At 52.1% G+C, this 19,396-nt stretch overlaps 1 protein-coding gene across 2 annotated transcripts; it reads left to right on the top strand.

Moving 5' to 3' along the window:
* The first annotated feature begins 3,396 nt into the window (after nt 1-3,396).
* On the top strand, nt 3,397-19,042 carry NIBAN3 (niban apoptosis regulator 3). 2 transcript variants are annotated; one of them, XM_057709356.1, is made up of 15 exons: nt 3,397-3,451; nt 4,767-4,897; nt 7,048-7,173; nt 7,759-7,873; nt 9,469-9,636; nt 10,236-10,351; nt 10,434-10,538; nt 10,763-10,925; nt 11,528-11,718; nt 13,207-13,365; nt 14,320-14,436; nt 14,517-14,624; nt 15,489-15,600; nt 17,007-17,090; nt 18,557-19,042. In XM_057709356.1, the coding sequence occupies exons 1-15, from the start codon at nt 3,397-3,399 to the stop codon at nt 18,619-18,621; spliced, it is 1,815 nt and encodes a 604-aa protein (XP_057565339.1). In that variant the 3' UTR covers nt 18,622-19,042. The 2 variants fall into 2 exon arrangements, with proteins under 2 accessions (XP_057565339.1, XP_057565340.1); XM_057709357.1 differs by lacking the exon at nt 14,517-14,624.
* Nucleotides 19,043-19,396: the final 354 nt, after the last annotated feature.

The raw sequence follows: 19,396 nt of genomic DNA, 5'->3' as shown, positions 1-19,396 counted from the left end.
CCATGGCAGTGAAAGCCCAGAATCCTAACCACTAAGGCCTCCAGGGAACTCCCTTCTGTCCTCTTCTAATAAGGACACCTGTCATTGGGTACAGGACCACCCTAAACCCAGGATGACCTCATCTCAAGATCCTTAACTCATTATGTCTGTAAAGATGCTTATTCCACATAAGATCACATTCTGAGGTTCCAGGGGTAAGGATGTGGACATATCCTTTTTTTTTTTTTTTTTTAATTGTGTTAAAATAAAGATAACAGGGGACTTCCCTGGTGGTCCAGTGGTTGGGACTCCTTGCTCCCAATGTAGGACGCCTGGGTTCAGTCCCTGGTCAGGGAACTAGATCCCACATGCTGCAAATGAAGATCCCGCATGCCGCAACTAAGAGTTGGCATGCTGCAACTAAAGATCCCACATGCCACAACTGAAGATCTCAGATGCTGCAACGAAGATCCTGCAGCAGTGAAGATGCTGCATGCCACAACTAAGAACCGGCACAGGCAAATAAATAAATAAAGTACACATAACATAAAATTTACCATCTTAACTATTTTTAAGTTTACAGTTCAGTGGTACTAAATACATTTACGTTTTTAAGCAGCCATCAGTCACCACCATCCATCCCCGTAACTCTTCATCTTGTAAATCAGAAACTCTATGCTTATTAAACACCGACTCCCCATTCTCCCCTCCCCGCCCCAGCCCTGGCAACCACCATTCTATTTTCTGTCTTTATGATTTTCACTACTCTTAAGTGCCTCACGTAGTTGGGATCATACAGTATTTGTCTTTTTGTGACGGGCTTCTTTCACTCTGCATGAGTCCTCAAAGTTCATCCATGTTGTAGCGTGTGTGGACTTCCTTCCTCTTTAAGATACAGATGTACCACATTTTACTCTCCATTCATTGGTCAGTGGCCACTTGGGTTGCTTCTGCATTTTAGCTATTGTGAATTACACTGCTGTGAACGCGGGTGGATGAGTATCTCTTTGAGAGCCTACTTTTAATTCTTTTGGATATACGTCCAGAAGTGAAATTGCTGGGTCATATGCATATGGTAATTCTATTTTTAATTTTTGGAGGACCCTCCATACCGTTTTCCACAGCAGTTGTATCATTTTACATTCCTACCAACAGTGCACAAGGGTGCCAATTCCTCCACATCCTCACTAATACTTGTTTTCTGGTTTTTTGATAGTGGCCTGTGGACGTATCCTTTTGGGGGACACCATTCAACCCCCTACACACTCACTTGGCTGAGATCCCATTGCACACCCAGGGCCAGTCACGACCTCCACACCTGGCCATGCTGCAGGCCTGCTCAGAGCCTTGAATGTGCCGAGACTCCTGCTTCTTTGAGTCAGGGCTCCAGCATTTGCCCAGAGTGTGTCTACTCGTGGCCCACCTGTCAGCTCTGCCTGGTTCCAGGGACCCTGGGAGCCTGGTGGGTGAGGCATGTGGGAATTGAAACCTCAAAGCCGAAACCACAGAAAGTGAAGTTTTCTTCAGCCTCTTGTCCGGGTTGATCACTCAGATGTGAGAGTGAGGAAGTGGGATGGGGCTGAGCGGAAACAGTGTGAGAAAAGCAGAGGTGAGGGTTGGAAGGAGAGCAGCCCAGCCGTGGCCTTGGGCAACAGCAGGGGCCATGACCCCTGAAGCCACAGGCAGAGGTCAGGGCAGGGGGCCCGAGAAGTGGAGGGAAAGTGATGAGACAGGTACAGGGACCCCATGTGAGGGGCCCTGCCTGGAGTGTGTCACCTCTCCTGTACCCCTCTCCCCATAGCAGCAGCTGTTCCCGCTCCAGACCTGCCCGTGACTCCCCTTTGCCCTCTGAGTGAAACCCACCCTTCTCAGTTGACCCACAAGCCCCTGTGTGGCCCCTGCGACCCCCCCACCCTCCTATGTAACATCTGCTTCCCATTTACTCTCCTCCAATCCATCCATCTTTTTGTGCTCTTCCTGGAATCCACCAAGCCCATTTCCACCTCAGGGCCTTTGCATGTGCTGTGCCTGCCACCCAGTATCCTCTTTCCTCCAGCTTTTTGCATGGTTTGGCCCTCACTTCCTTCGGGTCTTGGTGCAACATAACCTCCCTGACACCTCTTTGCCCCTAGCATTTTCTATTTCTTCCATTTTTCTCCCTTACACTTACTATCTGACAGTTTTGTTGTTGTGCTAACCAATGGTCTGTGGGGGCTGGGCTGTGGTCTGCTTTGCCCACGTCTGCATCCCCAGTGCTTAGCTCAGGGATGGCTCTTGGGCTGGCACAGAGTGATGTTGAAAGCAGAAATGAATCTTGGGGTACTGGTGAAGATTACCAGATGTTCCTGGTGGTTTAAACAAAATGGAGGTTAAGCTCTTCCTTTGGAGGGAGGCCATCCGGAACTGGTGGAGGAATGTCATGAACTCTTTGGGGACTCTCCAAATGACATCATAGTTGTGCCATTGTCATCATGTGAGTTTCACCTCGTGATCCAAAGTGACTGCTTGTGCTCCAGCCGTCATGTCCGTGTTCCGCCCACTGGAACGTGACACTCCTCATCTGAAAGCCTGTGAAACTCCCATTTGATCACATTTCAGCCTGAAGTATAGACCGACCTTCCCTCCTTCCTGCCTTCCTTCCTGCGTTTCTGTCTTCCCTCCCTTCTTCTCTCCCTCCCTCCCTTCCTTCTGTTGCCAAACACTGAGGGCTGCTTTGTGCCAGGCACTGGAAAAACAAGTGAAGGGGTCGGGAGACCCAACTAATCCGACCCCGTCCAGTGTTTATGCTCCGATAGAGAACAGAATGGTAAAGCAGGAACCGAAGGGACACATCTCATCCGTTTAGGACACAGCAGTGGCTCCCCGCCCGCTCCCCCCGCCCCAGCACTGACCCCAGGGACCGGAGGTGTCAGTCCAGTTCTATCTTCCCAACTGGGGGCTGGGCCAGGGCTGGATCCTCCTGGAACCCAGAGTCACCCAGCATGGAGTGGGTATAGGATTTAGATGCTCCATCCCTGCCCAGTCCCCCTTCCCTGCCACCCCATCCCAAGAACTGCTCTCAGGTCCTGCCCTGCATCCGTCCTCCAAGGCCAGCTAGGACTTTTGTCTCCCACCACCACCCCTGGGGCAGCCCCTACAGAAACCACCAGTTCTGGGGGACTTGGCCTCGGGGGAACCAGGAGGACACAGGTGCAGGGTGGGGCAGGGCAGGGGGTGGGGCAAGGCGGGGAGCAGACATCCCACACACACACCAGGACCACGCTCTGGCTCCTGACCCCAGGCGGCGGGTCTCCTCAGCATCCAGAACCCTCAGCTCACCTTGCACCCAGGGTGCCCCTGAGCTGAGGAACCTGGGGGGTCGTGGGGAGGAGGGGGGTGTTTGCTTCACTCTCGGGGGGCCCAGGACACAGTAGCAGGATGGGCGGACGGCCCTCAAGCCCCCTGGACAAGCAACAGCAGCAGCACCTGAGGGGTGAGTGGAATGGAAAGGAGCCAGATTTTGGCAGGTGGGAATTAGGGCTGGGTTGTCAGCTACACAGGATGCCCTATGAATGTGAATTCTAGAGAAGCAATGAATACTTTTTTTAGAATAAGTGCGTCCCAAATTTTGCATGAAGGCATACTTATGCTGAACAGGTATTCTTCATTTACCTGAAATTCAGATGTGATTGGTGTCGTGTACTTTTATTTGGTAAATCTAGTAACCCTACCCAGGGCATGGGTTTGGGGTGGAGGGCATGGGGCCAGGTGGAAAGTGCCCCGAGCCCAGCCAGATCTTATGGGATGATCTTCCCAGGTGGGCAAGGACCAATAGGCCCCTCTGTGTGGACCCTGGGGACTGAGTCACAGTTCTTGATTTGAGACAAAGAAGGGCCAGTGTCCTCCATCTTCTGTACACACAGTTAAGCACTTACTGTGTGCTGGGCACGCGGGATATGTGGGGGAGATGGGGCTCAGGATCTAGACCAAGAAACAAGGTCAAGTTATCATTACACAAATGGATTCAATAAGTTTCACTGCAAAGTGTTGGAAATTTTTTTTTCTGTAGTGGCTTAAACAAGATAAAGATTTACTTCTCTCTCCTATAAAGAGGAACTGTGGCAGGCAGTCTGATACAAGTTAGACAACCTAACCCCTTCCATCTCATGCTTCTACCATGCGTGGCTTCTGTACCTGAGGTCACTTCATGACTCAGAAGTGCTGCTGAAGCTCCAGTCATTGGATCCATATTCCAGGCAGCAAGATGGATGTGTTTTACACCCAATCGGGTGCACACATACTAGGGGAAGAGCTTGAAGAAATTTAACGCTTGTGTAATCACCTCCTAGATCAGGATCAGAACACTTCTATCACCCCAGAAAGTTCCCTTGTCCTGGGTGAGGTTTTTAAAAGATTTTGAAAATCTCCCCAGGCAAGGGGCACAGGGAAACTTTCGGGCGTAATCGATCTGTTCTTTATCTGGATCATGGTGATGGTGTCACGGGTGTGTACATGTGTCAAACTCATTCAATTCTCTGCTTTATACAATTAAGATGTGTTGTACATCAGCTGTAAATTAAACCTGAGTCCTTTAACTCCCCTGCGCCCCGCCCACCAACTCCCATATGGATTAAAAACAGGCAACGGAGGGTTAAGGGTGAATGGAATTGGAACACATCTTTTGGGGCAACTTTGGGGTGCCTATAGGAGTCCATAAGTGGCTTCTCTGCCTGTTCTGCCTCCACGTCCGGCAGGATGGGTGTGGGGGGACCTGATTCAGCCACATAACCATCCTCTTGTCCCTGCAGTCCAGGTGGACACCTTGTTGAGGAACTTCCTGCCCTGCTACCGCAGGCAGCTGGCAGCCTCGGTCCTGCGGCAGATCTCCCAAGAGCTGGGCCCCCAGGAACCAGTCGGATGTCAGCTGCTGCGCAGCAAAGTGGGTGCTGTAAAGGGGAAGGGGGTGCTGAGTGGGTGAGGCTGGGGGGGCTGTTCGTTCGTTTGTGTGTCCCTCCTCACACCTCTGCCCTCACTGGTACCATGACCTCGGGGGACTATTAAAAATTCATTCTTTGAGCAAACATTCACTGGGCATCTACCGCATGCCACATCTCTGGCTGGATGCTGGGGACACAGTAGTGACTGAGACAGATCTGGCTCTGCCCTCTGGGGCTCACAGTCTAACTGGGGGAGATGACCAGTTAGTTATCAAGTTAACATATCATGACGTAGGATAACTTCTGATAGGTGCTAGGAAGACAAAATGAAGGGCAGTGCTGGGGGCAGGAAGCTGGGGTGTGGGAAGGTCCCTCTGAGCTGAAAGGTAAAGGATGGGGAGGAGTCAGACCTGGAGCCCAGAATGGGAAGGGCATTCTAGGCAGAGGGCACAGCTGCTGCAAAAGCCCTGAAGTTGGAAAAGGGGTGGCCTGGCTGAGTGCAGCACCCAAGGACACAGCATGCCCACTGGACCCCCAAGCCTTTGCACATGCCACTCTCCCCATTCCATCCCATACTTTGGCTGCTGTTTCTTCCAAGAAGCCTTCCTTGATTACCATCACCTCTGCCTGAGTTGGGTACCTCCTCTGCAACCCCCTGTCTGTCTGCTTCTCCAGTGCAGCCCCGGGTCACACGTCTGCCACCTGCATTTGTCTGCTTTGTGAGGACAGGGTCCAAGCCTTACCTCCGTTTTCCCCTGACCCCTTGTGCCCATGTGGTACCTGCGCTTAGTAGGGGCTCAGGAAGAGTGTCGATGGAACAAAAGAGCCTGGAGCTGCCCGGCCCCAGCTCCAAAGGTCTCCTGAGCTGGCAAATGGTGTCCAGGGTCTTCATATGCCTTGCACAAATTACTCAGTTCTCATCACCCCAGAGGGTGGGTCTTTGGCCAGTGAGGAAACCAAGGCACAAAGAGGTGAAGTCACCTGCCTGAGGTCACACTGCCAGCAAGAGGCAGAAGTGAGATTTGAACCCAGAGCCCACACTCCTTACAGGGGACACTGGGTCCCTTGTCCCAATCGGGGCTCTGAGATTTTCTCTTTTGGAAGCCCCTGCTCCTAGCTGTACCTGCCCTGGGATCAGGCCTCCATGGTGCCATGGACACAGAGCCCCCTGCCACCTGGGACTCTCCCTGTCCCACTTCGGGCATCACGGTGCTTGGGAATTGACCCCATCTGCACCTTTCACCACCTGCCGGTCCCAACCACCTGGGCCAGAGCACAGCTGATGTTGGAGTTCAAGCAGCATGGAGGGACTTCCCCTTGCTTCATTTGGAACTTTTTCTTTAATACTTGTTTTATCTATTTGCGTTAGGTATATCATTTCTATAATAACATTTTGACGATATTACTATGAAAAATCTCAGACCTAGGAAGAGAGACCTAGGTGTTAACAAACACCTGAGTTCCCACTACCTGCCAAAGACTTAAAACATCACAAATGTTGTTTATTTAGTCATCAAATACTTACCAAGCGCCAACTGTGTAGCAGGAGCTACACTGGGACCAGTGGTGAAACAAACACACACAATTCAGGCGGCCAGGTAGTGGGAAGAGCAACAAAGAAAGCATAACAAGGTGATGTCACATCCTGCCTGAGGGAGGGGTCTGTGGACAGGGGCCTGGCCATTTCTCATAAAGTTAAACTACACTTGCTCCGTGACCTAGCAATCCCACCTGTATCAGTTAGTTGTGCTGTGTAACAATACACCACAAAATCAGTGTTTCAAACAATACACGTCTGTTATCTTAGTTATTGTGGGTCAGGAATCTAGATGGGGCTTCGCTGAGTCCTTTCTTTCAGGCTCTCTCATGGGCTGCAATCAAGATGTTGGCCAGGGGTGGGGTCTCATCAGAGGCTCAAATGGGAAAGGGTCCCCTTGCAAGTAAATCAGAGATAACAAAGTGTCTGCCTCAGTGCATATTTGGAAGCGCAGGTTGTGAGTGAGCTTGGTAAAGACTATAAACCACAGCAGCAGTGCCCAAGCACCCTGTACAGTGCTTGGTGGTGCCTGGGACACAGAAGGAGCTGTCCAAGTGGTCTGGACACTGGGACACTGGCCCTTGCCCCTGACATCTGCCCCCCTTCCTCCCACAGAAGCTGCCCCGAGTCCGGGAGCACCAAGGGCCCCTGACCCAGCTGTGGGGCCACCCACCCCAGTGGCAGCCCATCTTTTGTGTCCTACGTGGGGATGGCCGCCTGGAATGGTTCAACCACAGGGAGGTGAGTGAGTGGCCTGCAGCCTATCTACCTCTGGCCTCTCCATCTCACCCTCCTCAGTATGGGTTTGGGGGTTCAGTTCCCAGCATAGCTCCCCACCTTTCTTCAGTCATCAAGTAGGAATCGAAGTCACATGCTTGAGCCAAGGTGAGTGACCATCTCCTGCTGTGCCAGGTGGGTAAACTGAGGCCCAAGCCAGGAGTAAGGCCTCAGCCCTAGTCATCAGCAGAGCTGAGGGTGAAACCACGCGAGGCCTTTGCACATCCCACCCGTGTCCTGCTTCCCAGCTGGGGAATTCAGGCAGGTCACTTGTCCCCCTGGGACTCAGTTTCCACTTCTGTGAAGTGGGATGACGACGGTCTATGCCACAAGGGGCTGTGAGGATTTGATGGGATAGTCCTCATATAGCACCTTTCCCTATAGGAAAAGAAGGGAGGCAGGGAGGGAGGGGAGGAGGAAGGGGTGGAGGCATGGAGGTGGGGTGGAGGACTTCCCCAATTAACCCAAACCTTCCCCTGATTCTACATTGGGATATAGAAGCCACAGCTTAGACCTGCTCCAATACGGTTCTTTGGTTGCCTTTTGCAGGAATATGAAAATGGGGACCATCCCCTGGGCTCCACGGCCCTGACAGGGTACACAGTCCTAATTTCGCAGCGTGAATACCTCCACCTGTTGGACACTCTCTGCCCAGGCTCCTCAGGTAAGGCTCCCTGAGACCCCAAGAGCAAGTTTCTCTACTTCAGCACTGTTGACACTGGGGCCACATCATTCTTTGCAGTAGGGGCTGCCCTGTGCTTCACAGGATGTTGAATAGTATCCCTGGCCTCCAACCACCAGCTGCCAGTAGCACTCTGAACCCCAAGTGTGACAACCAAATATATCTGCAGACATTGCCAAGTGTCCCTGGGGGCAGCATTGCCTCTGGATGAGCACTCCAGCTCTAGGAAGAGAAACATCCACTCTTGTCATGGTGAAGGGGTTACGTCATCGAACCAGAATCAAAACAACAAAGAGTAAAAATGATAAAATCTGATGTCAGCAAGCATGTGGAGAGATGGGCAGTGGTGGGCAGGAAAATCGCACAGACTTATTGTAGGGTGTAACTGTCCAGTCCAGTGTTTCCAAGAGGGTTCTCCTTCCCTCCCTCCCTCCCTCCTCCTCCTCCTCCTCCTCCAATTCTTCCCCCTCCCCCTCCTCCACCCCCTCCTTCTCCTCCTTCTCTGTCTAGGGTAAGGAGCAGCATAAGTGGGCTGGCATGCATCTAATGATGGCTTGCATCATCTCATTGAATTTGCCCAGCAGGCAGCCCCATCATTAACCACCCCATTTCACAGAGGGGAACACTGAGACTGAAGACTGTCACACAGTTAGTAAGGGACAGAGACAGAATTGCACCCTTTGCTTCACTGCAGGGCTATCCTGCTACCTAATGATGGGAAGATGTAGCAGCAAGAATAGTCTGCAGAAATGTTGATGTTGAAAACATTGGAATCCGCCCAAATACCCATCCTTTGGGGCTGATTAAATAAATTACAGCCTGACCGTTAGGAAGGAAAGCTGTGCAGCCTCTGAAGGTGTCCCAGACATATGCAGGAGCCAGAAAACTGTTATAAACCAGAAAACTCCACCTTGTTGAAAAAATGCACCCCATACAGCCTTGTGTGGATTTTAAAATCTGGAGTGATGTCCCCCAAGCTGTTAACAGCTATTGTCATCTCTGGGGGCTGCAGGTGCAGGGCTGGATGACCAGGAACGTCCAATTTCTTTCTGCATTATTCCATTTTACTGCACTTTGTATGTATCACTCTGGAAATCTGAAGAAAACACTGAGGATTTAGGAGATCCCAATTTAATTCATCGAAATAAATTCACTCATTTTTGTCCTCCCAACAGTTCTAGGTCATTAGTATCTTTTTAGCCCATTTTACAGATAGGAAAACTGAGGCTTTTTCAGGGAAGTGAAATTCTGTGCAAAGAGCTAGAAAATTGTCTGGCCAGGTTTGAACCTGGGCCTAGCTGACTCCAGCACCCCACAGCAAGCAGGGCTCAGATCACATGCCCACTTGGACAGATTGTTGGTGGCTGCCTAGTCTGCTGTCTTAAGCAGGGTGCTGAGGTTGGGAAACGATGCTGGGATGGATTGCTTATGTCTGCCCTGGGCACACCTCCTCCTGAGACTGAGCTGAAATAAGGATCCTCTAAGCATTTCTTGGCTATTGTCTCCTAGTGAATGAATGACTTCAGAGTGAATGAATGAATGAATGAACGAAGGTGCAACCTCTTGTCTGCTTTCAGGAGACCATACACAGGAAGAGCCTGACCCCCTCTTGGAAACGCCTGTTAGTTTCCCTCTGTTCCTGCAGCACCCCTTCCGCCAGCACCTCTGTTTCTCTGCAGCCAGGGGGGAGGAGCAGCGTGCCTGGAGGCTAGCCCTGCAGGGCGGCATCCGGCTTCGAGGCACTGGTGGGTCCTGGGAAAGGGCAGGCAGTGGTGGGGTGCAGAGGCTGGAGTCAGATGGCTCTGCTGCTGCTGGCTGTGGGATCCTCTCCAAGCCTCAGTTTCCTTATTTATAAAATGGATTGTGGGGGAGGACATAGGGGCAACAAGCAGTTATGTGTGGCCAGGGCTGTGATGAGGGCATAGCCCCATGGGAGCTTAGCCTGGGGGATCAGGAAGGGGATGTCAAAACTGGGGTCTGAAAAAGATGAGGGGCCAGCCATTTGAAGAAGAGGAATAAGACTGACACAGCTGGGCAGGGTGTTGACTGAACAAACGTACCTAACTGGAAAGGCAGCTGGAGACTGCAGCGGATCTGGGCTGTGACTGCCTGAAGGGTATGCCTTTTTCACAATAGTATAAAGGCACCTTATGGGCCGGTGATAATCTTAGGGGAGAATGTTCCCTGCTGAGGGCACTTCTTTGCACAAAGGCCTGGAAGTGGGTGAGACTTAGCTGTTCGGGACCTGGCGAGGAGGCGGACGGCTTCCTTCTCAGGCGATGGGGAGCCAGGCAGCCTGAGAGAAGGGGAGGGGTGGGCGGGCACTGAGGAGCCTCCCCCTCAGTCCTGCAGCGAAGTCAAGCCCCCGCCGCCCGTGCCTTCCTGGACGCCATACGGCTCTACCGGCAGCAACAAGGCCACTTTGGCGACGACGAGGTGATCCTAGGCTCGGACGCCGAGGTCAGTGCCGCGCAAGGCCGCACCCGGGACCCCCAGGACCCCTCGCGGCCCACCGAAGCACCCACGGTCGCCTCTCCCGCAGGTGCTGACCGCGGTGCTGATGCGGGAGCTGCTGCCAGCGCTGAGAGCCCAGACCCTGCCCGGTCTGCGGGGGGCCGGTCGTGCCCGGGCCTGGGCCTGGATCAAGGTATACATGGGGTCGAGGAGGTGGGGCAGGGACACGAGGGAGGCCGCGGAGGGGGATAGGAGCTGGACCTGGGTGCTCAGTTTCACCCTCGCTGCGACTGCCGCCCAACCTCTCTCCGCCTCTCTGCGCGTCTGTCTGTCTCTCTGTCCTCCCACCTCCACCCCCATCTCTTCTCTCTACCGCGCTCCTGGCCCCTGCGGGGTCCCCTCGGCTCATCTGGGCAGCTACTGGACGCCGTCCACGCTGAAGTCCTGGCCGGGGCCTCCGCTGGGCTCCGCGCCTTCCAGCCCGAAAAGGACGAGCTGCTCGCTGCCTTGGAGAAGACGATCCGCCCAGATGTTGATCAAATGCTGCGGTTGCGGGCGCGCGTTTCAGGGAGGCTGCAGGGTGCGGTCCGGGGGCGTGGCCTGTCGGGGCGTGGCCTGGGTATGAGGGGCGGGGCGGATGGTGTGGGGCCCGAAGACCAGGTGTTGGCAGGGCTGGAAAAGAAAAGGGTGGAGCCTACGTGGGAAAGTGGGGGTGGCCTTGTGGCTTAGGCGGTGAGACGAGGGCGGGGTCAAGAGGGAGGGCGGAGCCTTGGGAGGTTGGGGGCGCCGGGGATGGAATTGGTGAGCCCCAAGACCTAGACTGGGTGGGGAGAGGGGCAGAGGCGTTGGCTGCCGCAGGCCTGACCCCGATAGTGGGTTGTCCAGTCGGACGGCGGAGATGGCTTCCGCTCAGCTCAGTAACAAAGAGACCTGTGTTGGAATCCTAACTGCCTCTCAGTGCGCAACTTTGAGCCGAACCCCTTCGCACTTCAGGCCTCGGTTTTCTATTCTGTGAAATGGGGTAGAGGAGGGTGCTCAGAGTCAGCGCTCCCGTCCACCTCACCCTGGTGAGCCCATGGCCGCACTCCCTCCCCCTTTCTCCGCCCCCACCCCCACCCCCCCCAATTTGCGAAGCACCTCGAGGAGGAGATTCAGGCCAGTGTCATCCACTCGCATTCGCAGCCAAGGTCCAGGGCCCCCTCGAGTCGTGCCTGCGCAGGAAGGTGGATGCGCAGCTGTCCCGGGTCACACAGACGCTGCTGAGTACCGTGGAAGCCGCACTTGCGGCGGTGCAGACCCTCCTAACCCAGGGCATGGACTGCTTGTCTCGCCACCTGCGTGGTAGCGCCTCCAGCACCCGGCTGCGGAAGGAGGTGAGCTCCAGTGGGTCGGGGTTTATCGGGCCTGTGGGTAGTATGTTAACTTTACAGAAGAATTGCGTGAACCTTGCATTTTTCTTGTTTGAAAACCTTTTCTTTTGAAAATCTCTGAACTTTCTTCTAGGCTGCATTTTACTTATATTGGACCACCATGCTATAGTCACCAGGGCACGGTTTATAACATGGGGTGTGGGAAGGAGTAAGATGACAAGATTAACATTTTAGGAACATCAATCTGGAGTCACCTTCCTCTCAAACTCTTCCTCCTCCCATTCCCCTGTTTGGCCACAGCCTACCCCATCCCTTGAGACAGAATTCTGCTCCATGCAGGTCGGCTCAGTTCTTCTGATATTAAATGAGAGCCTACTGTGTGCCAAGAAACCTTCAACTCGTTGTGTCTGTTGATCTTTAAAATGAAACAGTCAGTTATTTTACCAGCAGAACATTTTGGGAAGGCAGGGGCAGCATCGGAACTGCAATTCGGGACATGCAAGCTGTGGCAAAACCATAGGCAAGTCTGCCAAACAACAGGTGGGAACATAATAGAGATAAAGGAGGAAATTGGGAGGGGTGGCTTTGGAGGAAAGTCCATTGGTGGAAAGTGAAGAGTTCAGGGTGGTGACAGTTTCTCATTGGCTGAGTGGTGGTAGTTTCTCATTGATGGGGCTGTTACTGGGTAAGGAGAAAATCTTCCTCCTGCTGGAGTGGTAAAGTAGTAACCTTCCTGATGCAAGGTACCTATCTTCCTGTTTCGGGTCTGCAGAGCACAAACAGTGACAGTGCATGAGAGTTCACCCTTCAGGGCTTAATAACTTCATTTTCTTGTTTATTTACTTATTTATTTGGCTGCACCACATGACTTGTGGGATCTCAGTTCCCCAACCAGGGATTGAATTGGGGCAACGGCAGTGAATGTGCCAAATCCTAACCATTAGACCTCCAGGGAACTCCCATGACTTCATTATAAATGAGGTTCCCCTTTATTAATCTTCACATCTCCTTTTCATAATCGCCTCCTCTGGGAATTTTCCCTGGTCCTTTCTACATCTACAGCTGCCTGTGCTTCCCTCCTCACAGAAACATTTACATGCCACTATAGCTATTTGTCTATAATCTGTCTCCCCTAACTTTTCCATGAGCTCTCTGAGGGCAAATACCATGTTGGATTTTTCCACTTCTACAGCCCTAAGACCTAGCACAAAGAGAACATCAGGTGATGGCATTGGTGCAACAAGAGCTAAGTGTGCCCATTTCCCCTCAGTCATGCCAGCACCACATGTTATCATTTTTTCAAGTTTTACCATTTTATATCCATCACACCATACTTCACTGTTACTTTTATTATGCATTATTTTGGTGACAACTGAGGTGGAATGTGTTTCCATTTGTGTTTCTCCTTTGATGAATTGAGTGTGAGGTCCTTAGCATTGCTCTTCCATTGGCTGGTGGTATTTTTCTTACCTGACTGCCATGGGAACACAGGTTTACTCCTTTGGGGAGATGCCATGGGACCCAGAGCTGATGCAGACCTGCTACCACGAGGCTGAGCGGAGCCGGGGGCGCCTGGGGCAGTTGGTAGCACCATTTGGCTTCTTCGGCACACAGAGCCTGGTGTTTGGGGCCCAGGATCTCACACAGCAGGTGAGGGTGAATGGGAGGCTGGGAGGAGGCAAGGCAAGGATGGCAACTTCCAATGAGTAGTTGCCAAGTGTGTGCCAAAGTGACCACAATGACCCAGACAGACCTGGCCCTCCCTCACTGGGTTCCCAGTGTCCTGCAGACATGAGCTCCTGACCAGGCAGCAATCACACATGATGGACAAGGCTGTGATGGGGACACATAAGGTGCTATGGGAACCTTGTGGAGGCACCTGATCCATCTCCAGGGTTGGGAGGGCTTCCAGGAGGAGAGGACTGCCAGGCTGGGGCAGCCGGGGAAGGAATGGGAATAGGGCATGTCTGGGTGGAGGGAACAGTGTGGACAAGCCTTGGGAAGTGAGAGAGCTTGTCCACATTTAGGGAAAGTGAAGCAATTTAGAAACATTGGCTTGTAGATTTCTAGGGAGGGCAAAGATGTGGGAGATATGCCAGCGACCTAGGGGAATGGATGGGTACGGGGCTCAGGGGGCTGGGTTGTGTTCAAGGGCAATGGTAGCCACGGAAGGTGTGTGAGCTGGGGAGGGGCATGGCCAGATTCAAGGTTTTTCTGAAAGCCCTGCCTGCCGTGGGGAGCACGGGCTGTCAGGGGCAGAAGTGGAGGAAGCAGGGAGGAGGTCTGAGCTGGAATGGGTTGGTGGAGAGAAGCAGGCTGTGTTTTGAAGGCCAAGGGGAAGGGACCTGCTAATGGACATGGTTAGTGAAGGAGACAGGGATTGAGAAGACCCAGTTGTTCCACCAGGCACAGTTGTTCAATCTGTGTACTGCACAAGGGTGCTCAGCAAAGGAGGCGGAACTCTGTGTTTCTTGGTACAAGAAGGAAATTGGGGGAAGTGGCTGGTCAGGGCAGGCTGGATGCTGAGAAGGGTTCAAGTAGGCAGGCATAGGGCCCAGAAAGAGCATGGATTCCCGGGGCTCATCCCAGCATCTCCTCCCACAGCTCATGGCTGACGCCGTGGCCACCTTCCTGCAGCTGGCTGACCAATGTCTGACCACAGCCCTGGACTGCAACCAGGCCGCCCAGCAGCTGGAGAAAGTCAGGGGGCGGGTGCTGAAGGTGAGGTCTGCGGGGAGGGCAGAGCAGTGGGCCTGGGTGCTCAGGTGGTTGCCGGACCAGCTGTTGTGTGTATCTTGCAGAAATTCCAGTCGGATAGTGGCTCAGCGCAGAGGAAGTTCATCCGTGGCTGGCTTCTCTGCATCTTCTTGCCCTTTGTATTGAGCCAGCTGGAGCCGAGCTGCAAAGCGGTGAGCTGATGGGGGACGGGTGCTATAGAGCAGCCAAGCATCTTTCTGTAAGGTTCACAGAGCCACCTTGATGATTAGAGACTTTTGTTCCCTGAGCCCTAGGGCTGAATCAGATGGCTCTTCTGGGCTCCCACAATGCCCTCTGCTTCTCCCATGGCAATGCTCAGTGTCTGCCCATTTGAGAGCTGGCATGGGGTCTCATGCATCACATATCAGCAGGTGATACAGGCTTCAGAGAAAGGAGGAGGCAGAGTGGGAGAGAGAGAGAGAGACAGAGAGAGAGAGACAGAGAGGGTGTGTGTGTGTGTGTGTGTGTGTGTGTGTGTGTGTGGTGGGGGGCGCTGAGTGGTTAGGGAGGCTGTCTCTGAGAAGATGATGCTTGAGAAGCAGTGAACTAAAGGCATGAGCCATGTCCCAGGGAAGGGTATTCCAGGCAGAGGGTACAGCATGTGCAAAGGTCCTGAGGTAGGTCTATGCCTAGTGTGTTGGAGAAACAGTGAGGAGGTGAGTATGGCTGGAGCTTGGCGAGTAAGGGGGTAGGAAGTAGACAAGGGGAGAGGTCATGGGGGCCTGGCTACACAGGCTTAGAGGCACCATGAAGGGGTCTGTATCAGGGGTCAGGCAGGAAGTGGCTGTGAGGGGTCCCAGCAAGAACACCTGTACTATTCCCATTGAGGTGCGATGTGCTTTGTTTCACCAATTCTCACAACAACCTGAGGGAATAATGAGTCAAGGAGTCCATTTTAAAGATGAGAACACGGAGGCCCAAGTTTCCCCAGCTAATCAGTGACAGAGAAGGGGCTTAAACCCATGTCACACATAGTCCACCCCTCCAGCCCAGCCCCCCACCTGCCTTGGTTCCAGGAGCTGCCTGAGTTCGAAGGGGACGTCCTTGCTGTGGGCAGCCCTGCCCTGACCATGGAGGGCATTTACGAGGATGTCATCAGGGGGGTCCTGCTGCAGAGGATCAATCGCGGTGAGCCCTGTCCCCTACAGCTCAGGGAAGCCTGGTGACCCCTGGCTGTTTATTCGGAGCCCTACAAGGGTCCCCACCACCTCTCACTGCCTGTGAACACTAGCCCTTTGACGAAGGGACAGAGGGGGTCTGGGGTGGGCGAGCCTAGAGGGGCAGTGATGGGAGCTCTCTGAAGGAGGAGGCATTGGAGTGGGGCTGTGAGGGATGTGCAGGAATTCTTAGGATGAGAGAAGGGGGGCAAAGTTTAAAAACTGGGGATAGACATTTACATTTATTCATTCAACAACGTCTCTATGTTTTATTCTGGGCTGACATTGAGGCCCCAAGAGTACTTGGACTTGGGGGCCTTTTAGGATTTCCTGAGCTGGGAAGAGGCTCCTGACCTGTCTCTTCTCCCTCCTGCCTTGTCTGTTCCCTCCTGACCCAATGCCTGTGCCTGCTGAGACATGCATACTAACAGGGGAATGAGCGATGTGTAATGGTTATTCAGGGAATGTCACAGCTGACACAGAAGGAAGGAGAGGAGGCTGGAGGCTTTTGGGGCAGATGTGCAGGGCTTGAATGACAGGCGGAGGAGTTTAGACATTTTGTGGCAGGCAGTAGGGAGCCAGGGAGGGTGTGTGAGCAAAAGGGCAACTGTGGCCAGACTGGGAGCCAGGGAGGAGGCTGAAGGCCTGGTCCTTGGGGGCAAAGGATGGACTTGAGCAGGGGCAGCAACCAAGGGGATGGAGTGCAAGCATGAAGATGAGTCAGAAGTCAGAGGTTGTTGTTGGCCTGGGGTGTCACTGGGTGCACGGGAGGGACCACAACCCTAGAGATGGCGTGGAGAGAAAGGAGAGGAGTGCCAAAGAGCCTGGATTTGAAGGATACAAAGAGAAATAGTGGATGCAGAAGGAGCAGTCAGAGAGGTGGGAGAAACCCAGAGATAGCAGGGTTCTGGGAGCCAGGAAGTAAGGGTGAGAAGTGTCCTTGTTCTGTGGTTGGCCAGACAAAAAGAACCAAGTTCCCTTAGAAGAGGGAGCATTTTAAATGGTAAAAGGCTAATCTCTGATGGGAAAAAAATTTTCAGGAACAGGTTTCCATTCCTAGAAGTTTCACATGTCCTGTGGGTGGGGTGGGGATGAAGTGTTTCCATCTTCAATTGATTTGTGATGTGTGCTTGAAGCACTGTGTCAGAACATGGGGTAGGTAGCATCCAGGCTCAGTGAAGGTCTGGGGATCAGCTAGCAATGTCTGCCATGGGCACAGGTGTGGAGAGAACCTCATGTGAGTCACTTGTTTAGGGTTCCTGGTTGAGACATTTCCTCCATCCTTTGCCCTCTTGTGGCCTCTCTGGGAAAATTCATAGAAGCCCTGGGATTCCAGGGCTTATCCATATGGGTGCAGGGGTTTATTTCGTATTTCAGAATTGAAAAATGCCCTTGGTGCCAGCAACATGTCTTGCACTCTGGATAGCTGCTCGGAGGCTCCATGGGACCAGGAGAAAGCAGGTGAGGACCTCACGGGTGCTTGGCCCATGCCAATGAATTGCTGGGGGAGGGGGGCTGCAGGGGGGTACAAGATGGTTGTGGGTGTGGGTTCCTGGATGGAACAGCATGCACCTTGTCTCCTGACTTGGCCGGGTTAGGCAAGCTCATGGTGAACAAGGGCAATGGGGAGCCATAGAGTGTGCTTGAGCAACAGAGGTATCCTCTGACATGCATATGAATTTGTGACATATGAATTTGTGACCTCTATAGGGCCTCTCCCAGTGGCTACCAGTTCCCAACACTGGTGGAGGAGGTAGTGGTGATGGGAGCTTTGAGTTCACCTTGAACAATGGGTGTAGGGAGCTGTGTTCAGGGCCAGGGCAGCCTGGCCTCCTTCTAGAGGACCCTACAGCGAGCTCCTTGTTGCAGCAGTAAATGCATGTAGGGCTGAGGCTGACACTGCTGGTGGTGCAGGGATCCTGAACTCCAGCCCTAAGACAGAATGAGGAATTCCCTGAAATGGGACAGAAAACAACTGGTCCAACTAGAAGCGGACCAGTGGGCAAGCTGTTTATAATCTGGATGTTCAGGACCCAGAGAGGATGCAGGGATTCTGGAGCAGCTCACAGCTCTTCAACCCCCTTGGGTATCACTGTTATGAGAGCTTTGTGAATCCACCCAGATAAGTGGCTCCCACATTCTTCACCCACAGAAACTCTGAGATAATAAACGTGCAGTTTTCAGTGGCTAACTCTTGGGGTCATTTGTTATGTGGCAATAGCTAACTAATACACTCCCCAGCTGATTTAGGACAGCTCATAGTCAATCGCTGCAGATAAAGTGATGAATATTCACACTCACTGGGATAAATGAAGATTAAACAATCTTAGAAAGACTTCTGGGTGTCAGAACTTTGGGGGATTTGCAACTGGGGATGAGGAATTGTGGTTGGGCTCTTTAACCTATTTAATCAGAATCTAACTGATGATGGGGTTTTGCTTCTAATCTTTTGCACTAAAAGCTAACACCACAGTGAATGACCTTTTATATACTTTTCAAGTGAGTGGGTAAATCCCCCAAGGTGAAATCTCAGGATTTAGAGCATGCGTATTTGTCATTTCTATAGCAGTCTCCAGAGTGCCCTCCACCATCGTGGTCCCAGCTGATGCCCCCTCATCTGTGTGGAGGTGGCCCACTTCCCCACAGGCTGTCAGCTGACTTGGGATTTCTCATATCTTCTGGGTGAAAAATGTCGTCTCAGCATCATTTTAATGAGCATGTCTAATTGGGGATGAGGTGGTCTTTTCATGTTTAGGAGCTTCTCTGTGAACCTCTGTTTCTCTCCATGGCCCACTTAACTTCTGGGTGCTTTTACCTTTCTATTAAATTATTCTTGCTAAGCTTCCATTTACTGGGTATTTATTATGTGCCAGGCATTTGATGTGTGCAAATGTTTTGGCATCCTTATGACACTTTCCATTTTACAGATGTGGAAACTGAGACTCGGAGAGGGGCTTGCTCCAGGCAACCAGGCTCCAGCACCGAGGTCTAGCCACTCTGCGCACTGCCTTCTCCAGGGACATTCCAGAGCTGAAGCTTTGCCCACATTCATCTTCATTCTCAATGGATAAATGTCTACTAGTGGAATTTCTGAGTCAAAGTATATGTACATTTCAAGGCTCTTATAATCCCCACACATCCGCCTTAGTCCTCTCCAGAAAGGCTGTGCCTTTTAACACTCCCACCAGCAGCATTTTTGCATATTCTCCTTTCTAAACACTAGGACTTTTCATAAAAGAAAAAACTGCCAATTTGATAGAGACACAGAGTGCATTGTTTTATTTTAAATTTCTTTGATGACTACATTGAATCTAAAAATATGTTTATGGGCCATTTATATGTTTGTGTGTTTCTATGTTTTGTTTTAGTGAATTGCCTGTTCATAGAGTTTACCTACATTTCTCTTCAGGAGAGTTTATCTTTTTCTTATTGATCTCTAATAACTTTGTATATTAAGGATATTAACACTTTGTGATACAGGCTACAGATTTTTTTTTTCTAAGCTTGCTGTGGGCCTTTGCATTTGTTTACTTGCTCCAAAAATCTTAGTATCAAGTTTCCCAGCTGAGAGTAGAGCTTTTACTGGCTTCCCCTGCTTGCCAGAAAAGTCATCTGTCCACTGGAGGTTGCCAGTTTCTCCACATCACAAGCCTTCCAGCTGCTTCCTGAGTAGGTTCCAGGAGAGATTTCCCCAGTGTTTTTCTCAGTTCAGCTTTCAGAGCAGGGCATGCACACTCCATGGTTTCCTCCCATTCTGCTCTGGAATT

The sequence above is a fragment of the Hippopotamus amphibius genome, chromosome 15 (genome assembly GCF_030028045.1).
Source record: "Hippopotamus amphibius kiboko isolate mHipAmp2 chromosome 15, mHipAmp2.hap2, whole genome shotgun sequence".
Classification (NCBI taxonomy): Eukaryota; Metazoa; Chordata; class Mammalia; order Artiodactyla; family Hippopotamidae; genus Hippopotamus; species Hippopotamus amphibius.
This window is presented reverse-complemented; position numbering and strand designations above follow the sequence as displayed.